Source organism: Oculina patagonica, chromosome 3 (assembly GCF_052425735.1).
Source record: "Oculina patagonica isolate OP01 chromosome 3, crgOcupat, whole genome shotgun sequence".
Classification (NCBI taxonomy): Eukaryota; Metazoa; Cnidaria; class Anthozoa; order Scleractinia; family Oculinidae; genus Oculina; species Oculina patagonica.
Window position 1 is genome coordinate 728,340 of NC_135760.1, and position 13,231 is coordinate 741,570.

At 39.3% G+C, this 13,231-nt stretch overlaps 1 protein-coding gene and 1 long non-coding RNA gene across 3 annotated transcripts in view; both read right to left on the bottom strand.

Moving 5' to 3' along the window:
• LOC144646043 (uncharacterized) overlaps nucleotides 1-13,231 on the bottom strand; it is a 95,987-nt gene that overhangs the window by 80,747 nt on the left and 2,009 nt on the right. The gene's annotated exons all lie outside the window — the stretch shown is intronic.
• Nucleotides 1,287-13,201, bottom strand: LOC144646019 (alpha-1,6-mannosyl-glycoprotein 4-beta-N-acetylglucosaminyltransferase-like). Of its 2 annotated transcripts, none has more exons than XM_078505537.1 (4): nucleotides 12,861-13,201; nucleotides 4,801-4,983; nucleotides 4,183-4,266; nucleotides 1,287-3,738 (listed from the first exon to the last, which is right to left on the bottom strand). In XM_078505537.1, exons 1-4 carry the CDS (start codon nucleotides 13,033-13,035, stop codon nucleotides 2,576-2,578), a joined length of 1,605 nt encoding a protein of 534 aa, XP_078361663.1. In that variant the 5' UTR covers nucleotides 13,036-13,201; the 3' UTR covers nucleotides 1,287-2,575. The 2 variants fall into 2 exon arrangements, with proteins under 2 accessions (XP_078361663.1, XP_078361664.1); XM_078505538.1 differs by lacking the exon at nucleotides 12,861-13,201 and adding an exon at nucleotides 5,264-5,457.

Below are 13,231 nucleotides of genomic sequence, written 5' to 3' on the forward strand. Positions count from 1 at the left end.
CGTCTCAAAAACCGCCATACTCTTAGGGGGCCGTACGTATCTATTTAGCTTATATCATGGAGTACCTCTCCCCGGGAACTTGAGTAATAGTAGTTGGCGAAGATAGGGAAGCTCCAATATAAGTTTACTAAGTTGTCTGCTGTCTGACCAAGAGGCCTCAAACCATTCAAAAGCGTTTGCGGTTGTGTATGAGGTACGTATGAGGTATGTATTAAGCCACATACTACATGCCAAATGTTTATGTTCGGCATGGATTTTAATTTTTGAACGGCCTTAATGATTCCCTTTCGCACCGAAATGGGAGAGAGGGTGATGACCTTTGATCTTGCTTCGGTGCTTAAAAAAATCAACTCTCTTTGTGGCGATGTGTTTTTGCATTTTAATAATGACACCCCTTAAGTGAACTCTCTTCTCAGATAAACTGCGTAGCTGGCGGTTTTGTTGGGTTCACGCGCGCAAGCATTCGAGCCCCCTCGCGGCTTCGCAGCTCGTTGTCGCGGCTAACCCTAACCCAACAAAATCTCCAGCCATGCAGGCTACTTCTCAGAGAATTTACAAAAAATTCGTGTCCAAGATTTCGATCAGCTCCTCTACGAAAAGAAAATTTGATGTTGCATATGCTTCTACAAAGCAAGCCCTTGACTGGAAACATATCTACAACAATGCATTTAGATGCGCTAGAGACACCAAAACCCGCGAATTGTAGCACAAAATACAAATAGAATACTTGCTTTACATGAGTAACTTTTTAAAATTGGTAAGACCAACTCTTCTCTCTTTACTTTCTGCCAATCCTAGGAGAAGATATGTCGCACTTTTTTTTCCATTGTCCTTTGGTAGCAAACTTTTAGCAATCAGTTAAGCATTTATGGGTATAGGGGTGGGTTATGAGCTAATCGTATTAGAGATGATCCTAGGGACTAGGGATCACGGAAGCAGTCGAAACTCTTAAGAACAATCTTATCCTTCTAGGTAAACAACATATTTTCAGATTCAAGCTCAACAACTCTCTCTTCCTAGTGCAGTTAGTTTTTGATTCTGAACGTTTATTTGCTAAAGAGGGGGGGGGGGGAGATCCGTTTTCATTACAAAAAAACAAGGGGTCTTGTAGCCCACTTCCTTCCTGATTAAAATAGATTAGTACTTTTTTGCTAACTGTTGTCTAGTAAATCATAGTCAATAACTTTCTGTATGTTTTTTATTAACGTATTGTAAATAATCAGATTTCAACATAAATACGTAACATTGTAAATCAAATAACTTATTGTTAATATTGCTCGCTCTGTAGTTTTTTCATGTATATATTATAGATATGGTAATGTAAGGTGAGCAGTTGTATTTTTTTAGTTTGGCCATACTTGCTTATGCTACACATGCAGTCCTAAACCAAGTCCTGCTTAGGCACATTAAACGCTGTTTAACTGCACTGAACCAGCATATGGCCTAAATATGAAGCTACCCTGATGAGTACAAAAGACATGCAGACAACAAGAGAGGTGAAATGGCAGAACGTAAGGAAAAGAAAGGGACAATTTTAATTTTAATATCAATTGCTCTTGTAAAAAGAAGAAATCGCAATGTCGTTCAAAAAATGCAATGTTAACAGTATTTAAATTCGTCTAGAATTTATACAAGTTGCAATGAAACTAGACGTTGAATTGAGTGAGAAACAAAATAAACCTTGACTTGACAATGCTCTGATTTCGCCCACAATTTACACATGCTGTAACGAAATGCCGGGATGAAACTTTAAATATAAAAACGTCGACTTTTGCAATTCTCTGATCTTTTTCTTTATTTAATTCTTTTTGTAAACCGTCTAATATGGGTTCTATCCTTTTTGATCTTAATAATACTTCGCATCCTCTTTTCTTCTACCTTTTCACCAGGGCTTTGTTCTCCCCTTATTAGATTTATTCAATATAGCCTTCCTGTATGTTGTCATTTGCTCTGGCGTGAGCTGTGTGGATGAATTACTTACTGCATGATGCATTAAGATCACCTTTTGTCGTTCCTTGGCTTTCTACTTAGTTTGAAAAAATTTATTTAAATTATTTCATTTCCATGAATTGATTTTTTAATGCACGCAAGCAAGTATGTTGAATATAAACTATAGATCCAGTTTCCACTTTGCAGTAGGCACATGTTCGTGTTGCGGACCTATTTTCATTTGTAGTGACATACAGTTTGTAAGTAGCATTTTGTAACTGATTTGTGTAGAATAAAGTTCATTATTAAAAATTTTGATAAAATATATTGTTACAAAATAAATAAATTACAAAAGTATAGCATTTGGAGAGGTACTGAGGTTTTGTAGCTATAGATTAGACTAAACAGGCAAATGTAGCTATACAGCTTCAGCTTGCTGTTGTTGCTGATTTGTAGATGCTGTTTTTGTTGTTGCTGTTGCTGTTGTTATTGCTACTATAACTGATGTTGTCAAAACTATCTCTTGAGTCCCGAACATTTTGCTCAGCTCAAAGTGATCAGCAAGAATGTCACTCAATTGTGCGAGTCCTCTTGGCAAGCTTGCAAAACCTTCGAATACTGAGCCGGCAGTAGACGCGACGCGATTTTAAGCCAGCCAAACATCAATCTCCCTAAAGAAGATCCAGTTAGGCTGGGGACTGGTCACCAACACTTGTAAACAAGTTGTATTTTTACCCGCACCATCAAAAGTGACTTCTGCTTTACCTTTTTTAAACTCTCCAATTGTTTTGAAGTCTTTACACTTTGGAGAATCACTTGTTTGCTGTTCTTTTTTAAAACTTGCCTGCAACACAGCGGACTGAAGCTGATCTTTGGGGGCAAGGTAAGAACCTGTATCAACAAATACTTTACGAACAGTCACTGCTGGTGTAAATTCAACAAGAATAAAGTCACCTTGTTTTACTTCCTTGGTCCAAAAATAGCCATAACCTTTGTTGTAAGCATCCTGTGGATTTCCATGATTGGAAGCCATTTTGCTACTGACGATCGCCGGGGGGTTTAAACCCTTGTATTTGATATCGTACTGATCAAAATATTGCTCCTTCGACTTGTCGGTATCACGACCTTTGTTTTCTGCAAACGAAGAATGACTTCCAACATGTTGAAAAAGGGAAGCCGGAGGAAAAATGAACTGTTGATCAAATGGTCGATCATATTTGATTGCTCGCCAAAAGTTAATCAGCCAATCTACTGGCATTTCGTCGTACATGAGGTAAAAATATGTGGCAAGATTCTCCAGGTCGTTGCCATGATAAACTTTGGCTACGTGGCCTTTAAAGGAAGCGTCTAAAATAGGCCAAGGTTTTTTTACCGAGGAGATGAAATCACGAAGCTTGGGATAAAAGCTTGGCGCTGGAAGTACATCGTCTTCTAAGTGAAGATAATACTGCGAGAGTCCATGGCAATAACACATTAAAAATGTAAAGTCTATGTTTTGCTTTGAGCGCCAAAAGATCCTCTGTGGGCTATCACCAAATTTCTTTTTCACATTCGAAAGTGGTGGGTAAAACTCCTTAGGTGCAAAGATTACACGAATAAAACCTTGATTAATGTATTTCTCAAATCGACTGGAGATTTCCGTCAAAGCAGTGGATTTAGGTGCATCATCAAAGTCGGCGAGAAATATCACAATGAAGATTTCACGTCGGTCTTCTTCGCTTGTATGATTAATCAAGCTTTGAATAGTTCTTACAAGGTAGTTATCTCCTTGTGGTCGAACAATTGATGCGATGCCAATAGTAAGAAATCCTGAAATGAAGCAAAAAAAAAAGAGAGCTGATGGGGGAGAGATGCAAGGGGGGGGGGGGGGGGCATTTATCTTTGACTGTTGACGGTTCAATAAATACTGTATAAAAATACTGTATGTATTTATGGTCATGGAAATAAAGCTGCTCCTTGTTGTTTTAATGGTAGGCGGGTCATATTTTAGAAGTTCGTAAAAATATTTTTTTTAAATGTTCCCAAGCTGAGAGAAAAAAAAATCCGTAAACTACCGAAGAAGAAGCTAACAATGTCCTACCCTTACCCCTTCATGTTATATGTAATCGTACATTTTCTTGTTAAATAAAGGATTGATATCTCTTGAGTTTTCAGAATTAATTTTACTTGAAAATATACGATCACCTATTACAAAATACAATACCGCCACAACTGCTGATCAGGACAACTGAAATAAAACTATTCCAACCTTACCTTTTCTTTGTGGATAGCTTCCCAGTTTGGTTATTACAGATGTGTTTAGTATTTTTTTGTCCAGGCAAATAGAAGGGTGTGGTTCTGTTAAGAGTAAGAAAAGTGCAAAAATGACTTTTGTTTACCATGAGGTTTAAGAAATGGATTAGGAAAGAGACTGATTCAGGTTCCTCTTTCTATATTTTTGAAAAGGCTGTTTTATTCGAATAGAACGAATAACTTAAGACGAACTATTAATTTTTCCAAATAATTTCGAAAGATTCCTATTAATATTTACTTATTTACATGATTATAAAACCAGTAAATGTTTGTTAATCTTATGGTAAAACCATTGACAGGAGTTCGACTGATTGCTCGAGTTGCTGATAGCTCTTAGCACATAAGTTAACATTATCATCCTCAGCAAAAACACACGCATTTTTACCAGTTAAAAGACTAAACGTATGCATACCACACACCAATTCCGCTAATAGGTGTTGGAGATTAAATTGCAGGCAACGTTTCTTTGGAGTAAAACCAACGCTACCTACGTCGCGTTCAAAACTACGACGAATGGAGAAATAATACAGAAGTCGATGAATTTAAGACCCTACACTAGTTGAACACAGCTAAACTCACCCGGAAGTTTGGTGTTTTCTTCCAATGTACTTTTTGATGTGTTAACAACATTAGGTGCTTGTTGCTGTTTATCTGGCGTGCCAAACTTGCCGGGCGGTGTGACGATGCTTGGTTTAGATCTATCTGTTGTTGAGTTTACTGCACTTTGAACTGGTTGCTTTGTGCTTGGCGTTATCTCTAAAACTAAAAGTAACAAATGCTTGTTAGAGTATTAGCTGATTAGTCGGAAGGTTGAACCCAAAATGAACCATTATTGACCCTACGTTCGGATTAGAGACTTCTTGCCATGATCGATATTGTTATGACTGATGTACAGACACGCAGATGATTTAGTTCCTAAGTACCTTTTCAGCACGACAAGAGACTTGCACAGTAAAACGTTTAAAAAAAATATTGAACTTTGAAGCATGCAATTAGTGCTTTACACTGATAGCGATGTTTTGTTATATGCATAAAGACTTACATTTTATTACCAAGGGGAACAATAATGTAATACAGCCGGCCACGCGATCATTTGTCCCGGATGGAGTTAACATCAGTTCATAGGCTATCAACAGATGCGATTACAGATTACAGGCTCCTTAACAGGCTCCTTTCCTTACCAACCTCGCCCCAGGGTCTTCTCCGCATTTCAAAATGGCAGACGGGAGCGACGAGGCGCCATTTTGAAAATCGTCGCGGAAGAGTCCCTGGATTAGATTGTTTCCATTGTGCTAACACGGATTAAAGACGGCTGGAAAAAAGATCTTAAAGGTTCTTATCCAAAGAGCCGACGGAGAACAAGAAGGTAGGTTGTTTATAGGAGTTTTAAACGCCCTCTTGTCTATGTCATAGGCCGTTTTACAGATAGTGAGATACGGCATATTGATTTTGCCCCCTTGGCATCTTATAATGGTTATTGAAATGATATATTCTTTTATTGTGATAATTCTACAATTACCATAAAAAAGGAAAAATATATATTATAGGATGCTCCGGGGGCAAAATCTGTAAAACGGCCTATTGAAATCCCTATTTAATTCCTTATGGCCGCCATTCCATTTTATATGTGGAGCCTGGAGCCCCATTGTTTAATAAATAAATTGCTATATTTAGGGCCTGATTACATGGCGAATTTTAGCCCGGTTTCCAAAACAAATCGTTTTAAAAACACGTCTGCGATTACATGAAGAAAGTTTTATCCCGGGCCATTAATTACAGCCTGGGCTGAAATTTCCAGCCCAGTTTTTGAAACCGGCCTGGAAATCTCAGCCTGGACAAATGGGCTGAAAAACCTCATGTAATCGCGTTTTCAATTTCAGCCCGGGCTGAAAGTGAGCTTGCGGATGCACAGTGGTAGTTTTCAACGAAAGAAAATGGCGGCAACGATAATTATTCAATTTTAAACGTGTTCAGCCTGGGCTGAAATTCTCCATGTAATAGCAACAAAATTCCAGCCTGGGCCGAAATTCGCCATATAATCGGGCCCTTAGAGAGGAAGCCACATCAGCTCTAGCTGGTTTTTATTTGGGTCCAGGGCTCGAGACTTACGGTAGCCAACTAGCCACAGGCTAGTAGAAATGCAGTTTTGGCTAGTAGGTTCTGGGCTTTCACTAGCCAAAATGGCGAGTTAAAACTTCAGGAATTTGACTGGAAGAAAACCATACGTCAAAATGGACTCTGAGAGAACAGAACTCACAATTATACACCGTCGTCACATATAAAATTATCAAAGACTGTGGACAGGCTGATATAATACCAAAAAGTAACCTAAAATAATATTAACCCTAAACACAGGGGACCTAAAAGCTGTATTAGTTATTCATAATGTTAAAACAAAAATGTTCTTATTTACCTGCCTTCTTGTGTCTTTTTTCACCGGTTTGGGGGCGATTTGAACCAGGATTTGAATCAGAGTGAAGGTGGTTTACATTGCGAGTCTTAAACGGTAATCGGTCTGTCGCAATGTCAATACGATGCGACTCAATTATTTCTCAAGTTTTACTTTAACTGTTATTATTAACTATTAACTCCCCTCGCGGGAGAGAAGAGAGAAGGAAACCCCTTGTCTCTCTTCTCTTCTCGTGACCGTTAAATTGAAACACGAAACTCCCTGCGACAGGAGAGTTAATAGTTAAAGAGTCTGACCCACCCACTTTGCATTGCGCGCCCTGTTGTTGTTTACGAGCGCGGAGGACCACAAAAACTATTGTAACATGATGATGCTTCTTTCAAAAACAGCGATCGTTCGAATATAACAAACTGAAGAGAAGAGATAAGACTTGTTTCTAGCATTCAGATCGCGATGGAAACAGATTTTACTTCTCGGTCGCTCTCACTGGCTTTTTTGGGGGCCCCAAAAATGGCGGATTGAAAAAGGTGAGAAATCTGTTTGTATCGCGATGTGAATGCTAGAAACAAGTCTTATCGCTTCTTATAGCTTCTCTACAGTTTGTGATCTTCGAACGATCGCTGTTTTTGAAAGAAGCGTTATCGTGAAACGATAGTTTTTGTGGGCCTCTGCGCTCGTAAACAACAACAGGCGCGCAATGCAAAGTGGGTGGGTCAGATTCTTTAATAGTGTTAGTAACTTGAGTTATAACAATTGAAACTTGGCGCGCGTCGTATTGACATTGCGACAGACCGATTACCGTTTAAGATTCCCAACGTAAACCGCCTTCCTTCTGATTCAAATCGCCCCCAAATTGGTGAAAAAAGACACAGGAACGCAGGTAAATAAGAACATTTTTATTTTAAGATTATGAATAACTAATACAGCATTTGGGTCCCCTGTGCCCTAAAGATAATGATATAGAGCCAGTGAAGACAGCAAAGTGCCTCTGCCCAAATCTGGCTAGTAGAAAATTGGTTTTGGCTAGTGAAATCAAAGCTGTCACTAGCCAAGGGGCTAGCTAGCTAAAAAGTTATTATCAAGCCCTGAGGTCCTCTGTCCAGGTCGAATAGGAATTTAGAAATAGTTGGTTTTTCATTACGGAGGAAAATCACGGAGAACGTGGAGAAAAACCCCGGAGCAAAGCGAAAACCAACAACAAACTCAACCCACATAATTATGGCACTGGGCTGGAATTGAACTTGAGCCCCATTGATAGGAGGCAAGCACTCTCACCACTGACCCATCCCTGCTTTCTTGTTTGCTGCTCAAGCCGGGCCCTTTGCTGCAAAACATGGATCTAGAGTCTAGAACCCCAGATGTTATCTGCTTTCACTTGGTTTCAAATTTTGTGGTATAACTATTGTACCAGTCATGCTATTGCATCATTATTTTTTGTATGCCTATGAACAACCTTTGTGGTGTTAAAGTTAATGCAATATATATGTTGCAGTGTTTAGTCAGAGAAATCTGTTGCCCTTTGTTGTAATATTATGGTTTAGGGGCACAATTATATGGCTAGTTTTTCTCTCATGGTTGCACAAGTAGCCATTGTGCTCACAAGCTCTCAGTAGGGCTATAAACTAGATTTTATAATTGTTTACACACATAATAATGCACAATTGTTTATTTCTGTTTTAGAATGCCTCCTGAAAAGACACATAGCTACCCAACAGAGTGGATAAGAGATGTCGTGTTGCAGGCCACAGTGCAACTGCACTAGAGCTGCCAGGGCACCCAGTCCAAACAGGGCCACAGGACTCCATCCAGGCAGCACGTACATCAACTCAGTTTACATTATCCCCGGATATGTTGTCTACACTGACCAGTACTATTATAACAGTGGCTGTCTGACATTTGCAAACTGCAGACTTGAAGACTTTCACTCCAGTAAGCCAAATAGTGCTCCAGTTAGCCTGAATAACACTCGGGTTAGGCTGTTTATTGTTAGCTCTCAATAATGGTAGCCTGCGAATACAGCCGCTTCTCATTCGCTCCTGCTACTACGTGTGAAACGCGAAAGGGTTTCGCACGTAGTAGCTGGAGTGAATGAGAGGCGGCTGTATTCGCAGGCTTCAATGATGGTAATGATAACACGATATATACTCACAGCCTTTCAAATTTTTGTTGCCATTTTAATATTCAGAGAAAGCCCCTCAAGATACCCAAGCCCTCGGGAAATAATTAAAGGTCAGTAATAAGAGAGTGGACAACTCTATCTTAATCTAGGAGCAAATTGGAAGAAATTTTTCGTAGCATTAAGGGAATCCCAAGGGGTATTTTGAGACCAGATTCACTCTGACTTCTGGCTGAGGTCTCACTCCTTTTGAGCCAAACCTAATCTTTAAAGAGGAAAAGGTAAACAAATTAGGCCCTACATCCCAAATGGGTTTTGCTGGAAATTCAACAGGAGCATCACATGCTCTGGTTGTCCCTTCAAATACTAGTGTTTTCAGATTCCAGTGTGGGAACAATCACCCAATTTCCAAATGTCAGCAATCTTCAAACCGACCAGCTGTGAACACATCCAGCTGCAACGCAGGCTAGGGAAATACAGGGACTAAACCAACTTCTTTTAACAACCATGTCACTCCAACTGCAGCACTCCCAGCAAAAGCACTCCCAACCTCGGTCAAAGCTAAGAGCGATCGACCCTAGTAGTGGCAGCCTTACTGGTTAAAAGGAAGTTTCTTGTAACTACTCGTCAGTTATGTGGTTTTTACATGCTTTTTGGTCACATTTTTAAGGGCCCCAACTGGGCAGTTGTTCCAACAGTCTCGTTTTAGCATCTAAGCGCTCAGACAGTATTGATCATATGGTAAAGAAACACAAGCAGGTTGTATACTGGGACCATTTGGACACTCATAGTTCCATAATCCAGGGCTGCAAATTTTTGATCATAAATCATTTTATGGCGACGATGAATAAAAATCTGTCCGACCACAATTTTGTTTTGTTTGACCAAGATGGTGTCTTAGTAGGACATATTTCCTTTCAAGTAAAAAAAAATATATTTGCAGCCTGGATAATCTGGGAGTCATTCCACAAAAAGTGCTAAGTGAATTCAGAATGATTTTCCACCTCTCATTTCACTGTGACTATATCCGTTCAGAGTTTTGTTGGGTAAAATATGCCATGGTTGATGACACAGTTCAGATTATCAAGTGCTTTGAATGCTTTGGTAGGGGTGGTGCTCTGTCTAAGATAGATGTTAGGAGTGCTTTCTGCATAAGCCTGGCCCAGTGTACATTTTAGATTACCACCTACTGGGGCTGCCATTGAGAGAAAAGCATGAGGAGTTCCAATCACTTTTAGGCCTCTTGAATTTTTGGTAGTTATGGTTAAGGCACTGTGCATTGCTTTGGCTTTGGGTGGAGTGGCTCTGTCTCACCAGACGCAAGTATGATCAGGGTTTTGGCGAATTTGCTGTCACCATTGCTGGAAAAGGTACTTATTTCCAGATCTATTGTAGTTGGATATGATTTCAACAGTAAGGGCAACTCCACTGAGTGGCTAAATTATGGCAAAGATTAGTGTCGGTTTTGTTGTCTTCCCAGCAAACTGAGCCTAGCGTAAGCAATGCACATTGTAAAGTAGAATCCTCCCATAAGGGAGCAAGGAGCATAAATGAGATTTTTTAGCAAAAAGAATAAATTATTTTATGCAACCTGCCCTGTGATTAATTATTTTGGGTGGAGCTTACATCCGGGACTTAACTATGCTTATATTTAGATATTTGAACTTCTAATTACAGTGCTCTTTTCTTGCAGCTTTGGGACAGGGCAACTTTTCCGCCCATTTTGAGGGCATTATTGGTGGTACATTTAAACATAATCAATTTAGTGTCACATACAGCTGTAAGGCGTGTTTGCCCTCACTTTTGCTGGAGAAAGGTGCCCAATTCCAGATCTATTATAATTGGATATGTTCTAAACAATAAAGGACAACTTAACTGAGTGGCTTAATTATGGCAAGATTAGTGTCAGTTAAGTTCTCTTCACAGCAAACCGAGCTAAGCCCAAGCAATGCACATTGTTAAGTACAAGCCTTAGTTAAAGCTTGCAAGGAGCGTAAAGATAAGTTTGTGGCAAGTCGGTGAGAGTACATATCTTGTACTTATTTACTTTCGAATTGATGTAAACTACTCATTTTCTGTAATTTAGTGAAGATGCCAGAAAACTAACGAATTAAGTACGGTCCAAATGCCGCTTCACTCATGTGCTTAACCTAATTAACTCAATAAGTTTCGACTTTGGAGCAACTTTGGAGTGACAGCTGATTCAGACGGTGTAATTGTGTCAAACCTACTTCTCGGAAAGCAGTCTTAAAAGGACTCTGGAGTCCAATTCGGCAAACCATTACTCGGTTTTTGCCGTTAGTGTAATATAAATATATCGGAAAAGCAAATTAATTCCGCAAGATGTACGTAGTTTTAAAAAATGGTCTCTTTAAACAATTTATAAATCCGACAAATTGTACTGTTAACATGAAGAAAACAGCAAAATGAATTAACACCAGAGCAATTTTCCCGTTAAGTTCTGTTTCTCCTGAATTGAAACCGAAAAGACGAGCCCGGGCTAACGATGGAATTTTTGTCGAATTTTATGCCGTCAAGCTTCATTCATGACTGGTCACACAACTCCACTTTGGACCAATCATGAGTGCTGTTATATCGAAAATTCATTAAAGTAATTTATGCATAGGGTTCGACACCGTATGAATCGCGCCAGACCCTGCCGAACTAAACGTTACTTGCCGAACCTAATTAAAACTGCCGAACCAAACTGATTTGAAACGCCGCTCTTCTGCCGCACTTAACTAATAAGTTAGATTCGGCACATAAGAGTGGAGCGGCGTTCGGAACGGGCCTCAGTTTGGTTATAATTAGATTCACTGCTTTGAATAGCGCACGTTGTTGTAAACATTCGACTCGGAAGGTCTTCGGAAGCGGCAAAACCTGCAATTTTGTGTCCAAGTTCGCTCTGTCGATATAGAATTTCAGGAGTTGATTCATCAGGAATATAAACTTAGTGTACTTCATTGTACCACGACAGAAGTAGCCTGCGAATACAGCCGCTTTTAGCGGGAGCGATGAGAGGCGGCTGTATTCGCAGGCTACGACAAAAGCGAATAGGACGATAGGACGTCTTTAAGTTTAGATTTTTTATTTTCACTTTCATAGAAACCAAAAACGTCTAGCAGTTTTTGAATTCAGAAATTTCCTTCTGTCACAGTAAAAAAGAGGTTATGATTTATCACAAGGTTATATAGTTATTTATACGGTGCGCTTTTCGGTTGAAAACTGGGAAACAAAATCGCATTATCGCATTATACCAGATGAGTTTTAGAGGAATCGATGCGTAAAATTGCAGCTTTACAAGATAAAACCCCCTCGAGAAATTTGGCAAAGAATTTATTATTGGGCAAGGGCCCTCATGCACCTGCACGACGACAACATAACAACAACAGTCTTAATCATCTGAATCAGCCGTAGCTCCAAGGTTGCTCCGAAATCGAACCTTATTGAGATAGGTTCGGCACATGAGTGGGGCGGCGTGTTTCGATTGAGAAGTTATATCGAACATTTGAGATAGCATTTCATCGCATTTCCAAAGCGTCGAAGCGCGTCGTATTTTCGACGCTCTTCTCGGTGTTTGGAAATAGGGATGAAACACTCTTTCGTATTTGATGTATATATTTCCTCGTAAACGGTTCAGTAAATATTCAAAATTATGATAACAATGCAAAAAAGTGGTGCTAGATAAACAGAGCAAATAGATAGAGACAAATATAACGGTTCTTTCAATACAGTTTTACAGCCAGATGTTTAATCTGGTCTCCCTGGGTGGAGGCATTATTTGTAAGGGCGAAAATAAATACCGCTCGCTCGCTCGCTCGCTCGCCACGATTCGCCGCTCACAAAAAGTGTTTTAAATGCAAAAAGGCATAAAACCCTCAGGCACCCAGGGTAAATCTTGTTGAAATCTTAACACAATATTGATAACCGAGTGGAAATGTTCCCATTGTTTGAAGCTGCAGTCATAGAAACCTAATCATGCCAAATTTTGACATTTCACAAGGAGAAGTTCGCGTATTATCAGTTCTTTAATTGTATGTCGCGGTAATTGAAATTCCGAATTATTATCAAGTTCCCAACACATAAAGTACATTGAATGGAAATTTTACTTACCTAGTGATGGACCGTAAGCGTGCGTTTGAGACATCGTCATGTTTTTGCTTCTTCTTTGCAATCTCGTTGAAATCGTTGATATATACACGTTTATAAAGACAGTCGTCATGGAAAAAAACATGAAGAGCATAAAAACACGCTTCTTAAAATGCCTGCGTTTAAATGTGCAAGGCATATTCAGAATTATTTAGTGTTCTTGAAAAATTAGTAAAAAATGTTCTTCAGTGACTAAAGTAGAGTATTAATCGAAACATTTATGGCCAACTAAAGAACGTGACTAATAAACACTTGACATGTAAAGCCAAAACCGTTCAAGCGTTCTTCAAATAACACAGTAACGAATTCATTAAATGGAAATCTGACTTCATTCT

Excerpts from the sequence above, each read along its gene's own strand:
- LOC144646019 (XM_078505537.1), bottom strand. The coding sequence starts at position 13,035 with ATGCCTTGCACATTTAAACGCAGGCATTTTAAGAAGCGTGTTTTTATG. Across the intron at positions 4,984-12,860 it reads CGCTTACGGTCCATCACTAG|TTTTAGAGATAACGCCAAGC; the intron begins GTAAGTAAAATT and ends TGTTACTTTTAG. Across the intron at positions 3,739-4,182 it reads AAGCTATCCACAAAGAAAAG|GATTTCTTACTATTGGCATC; the intron begins GTAAGGTTGGAA and ends GCTTCATTTCAG.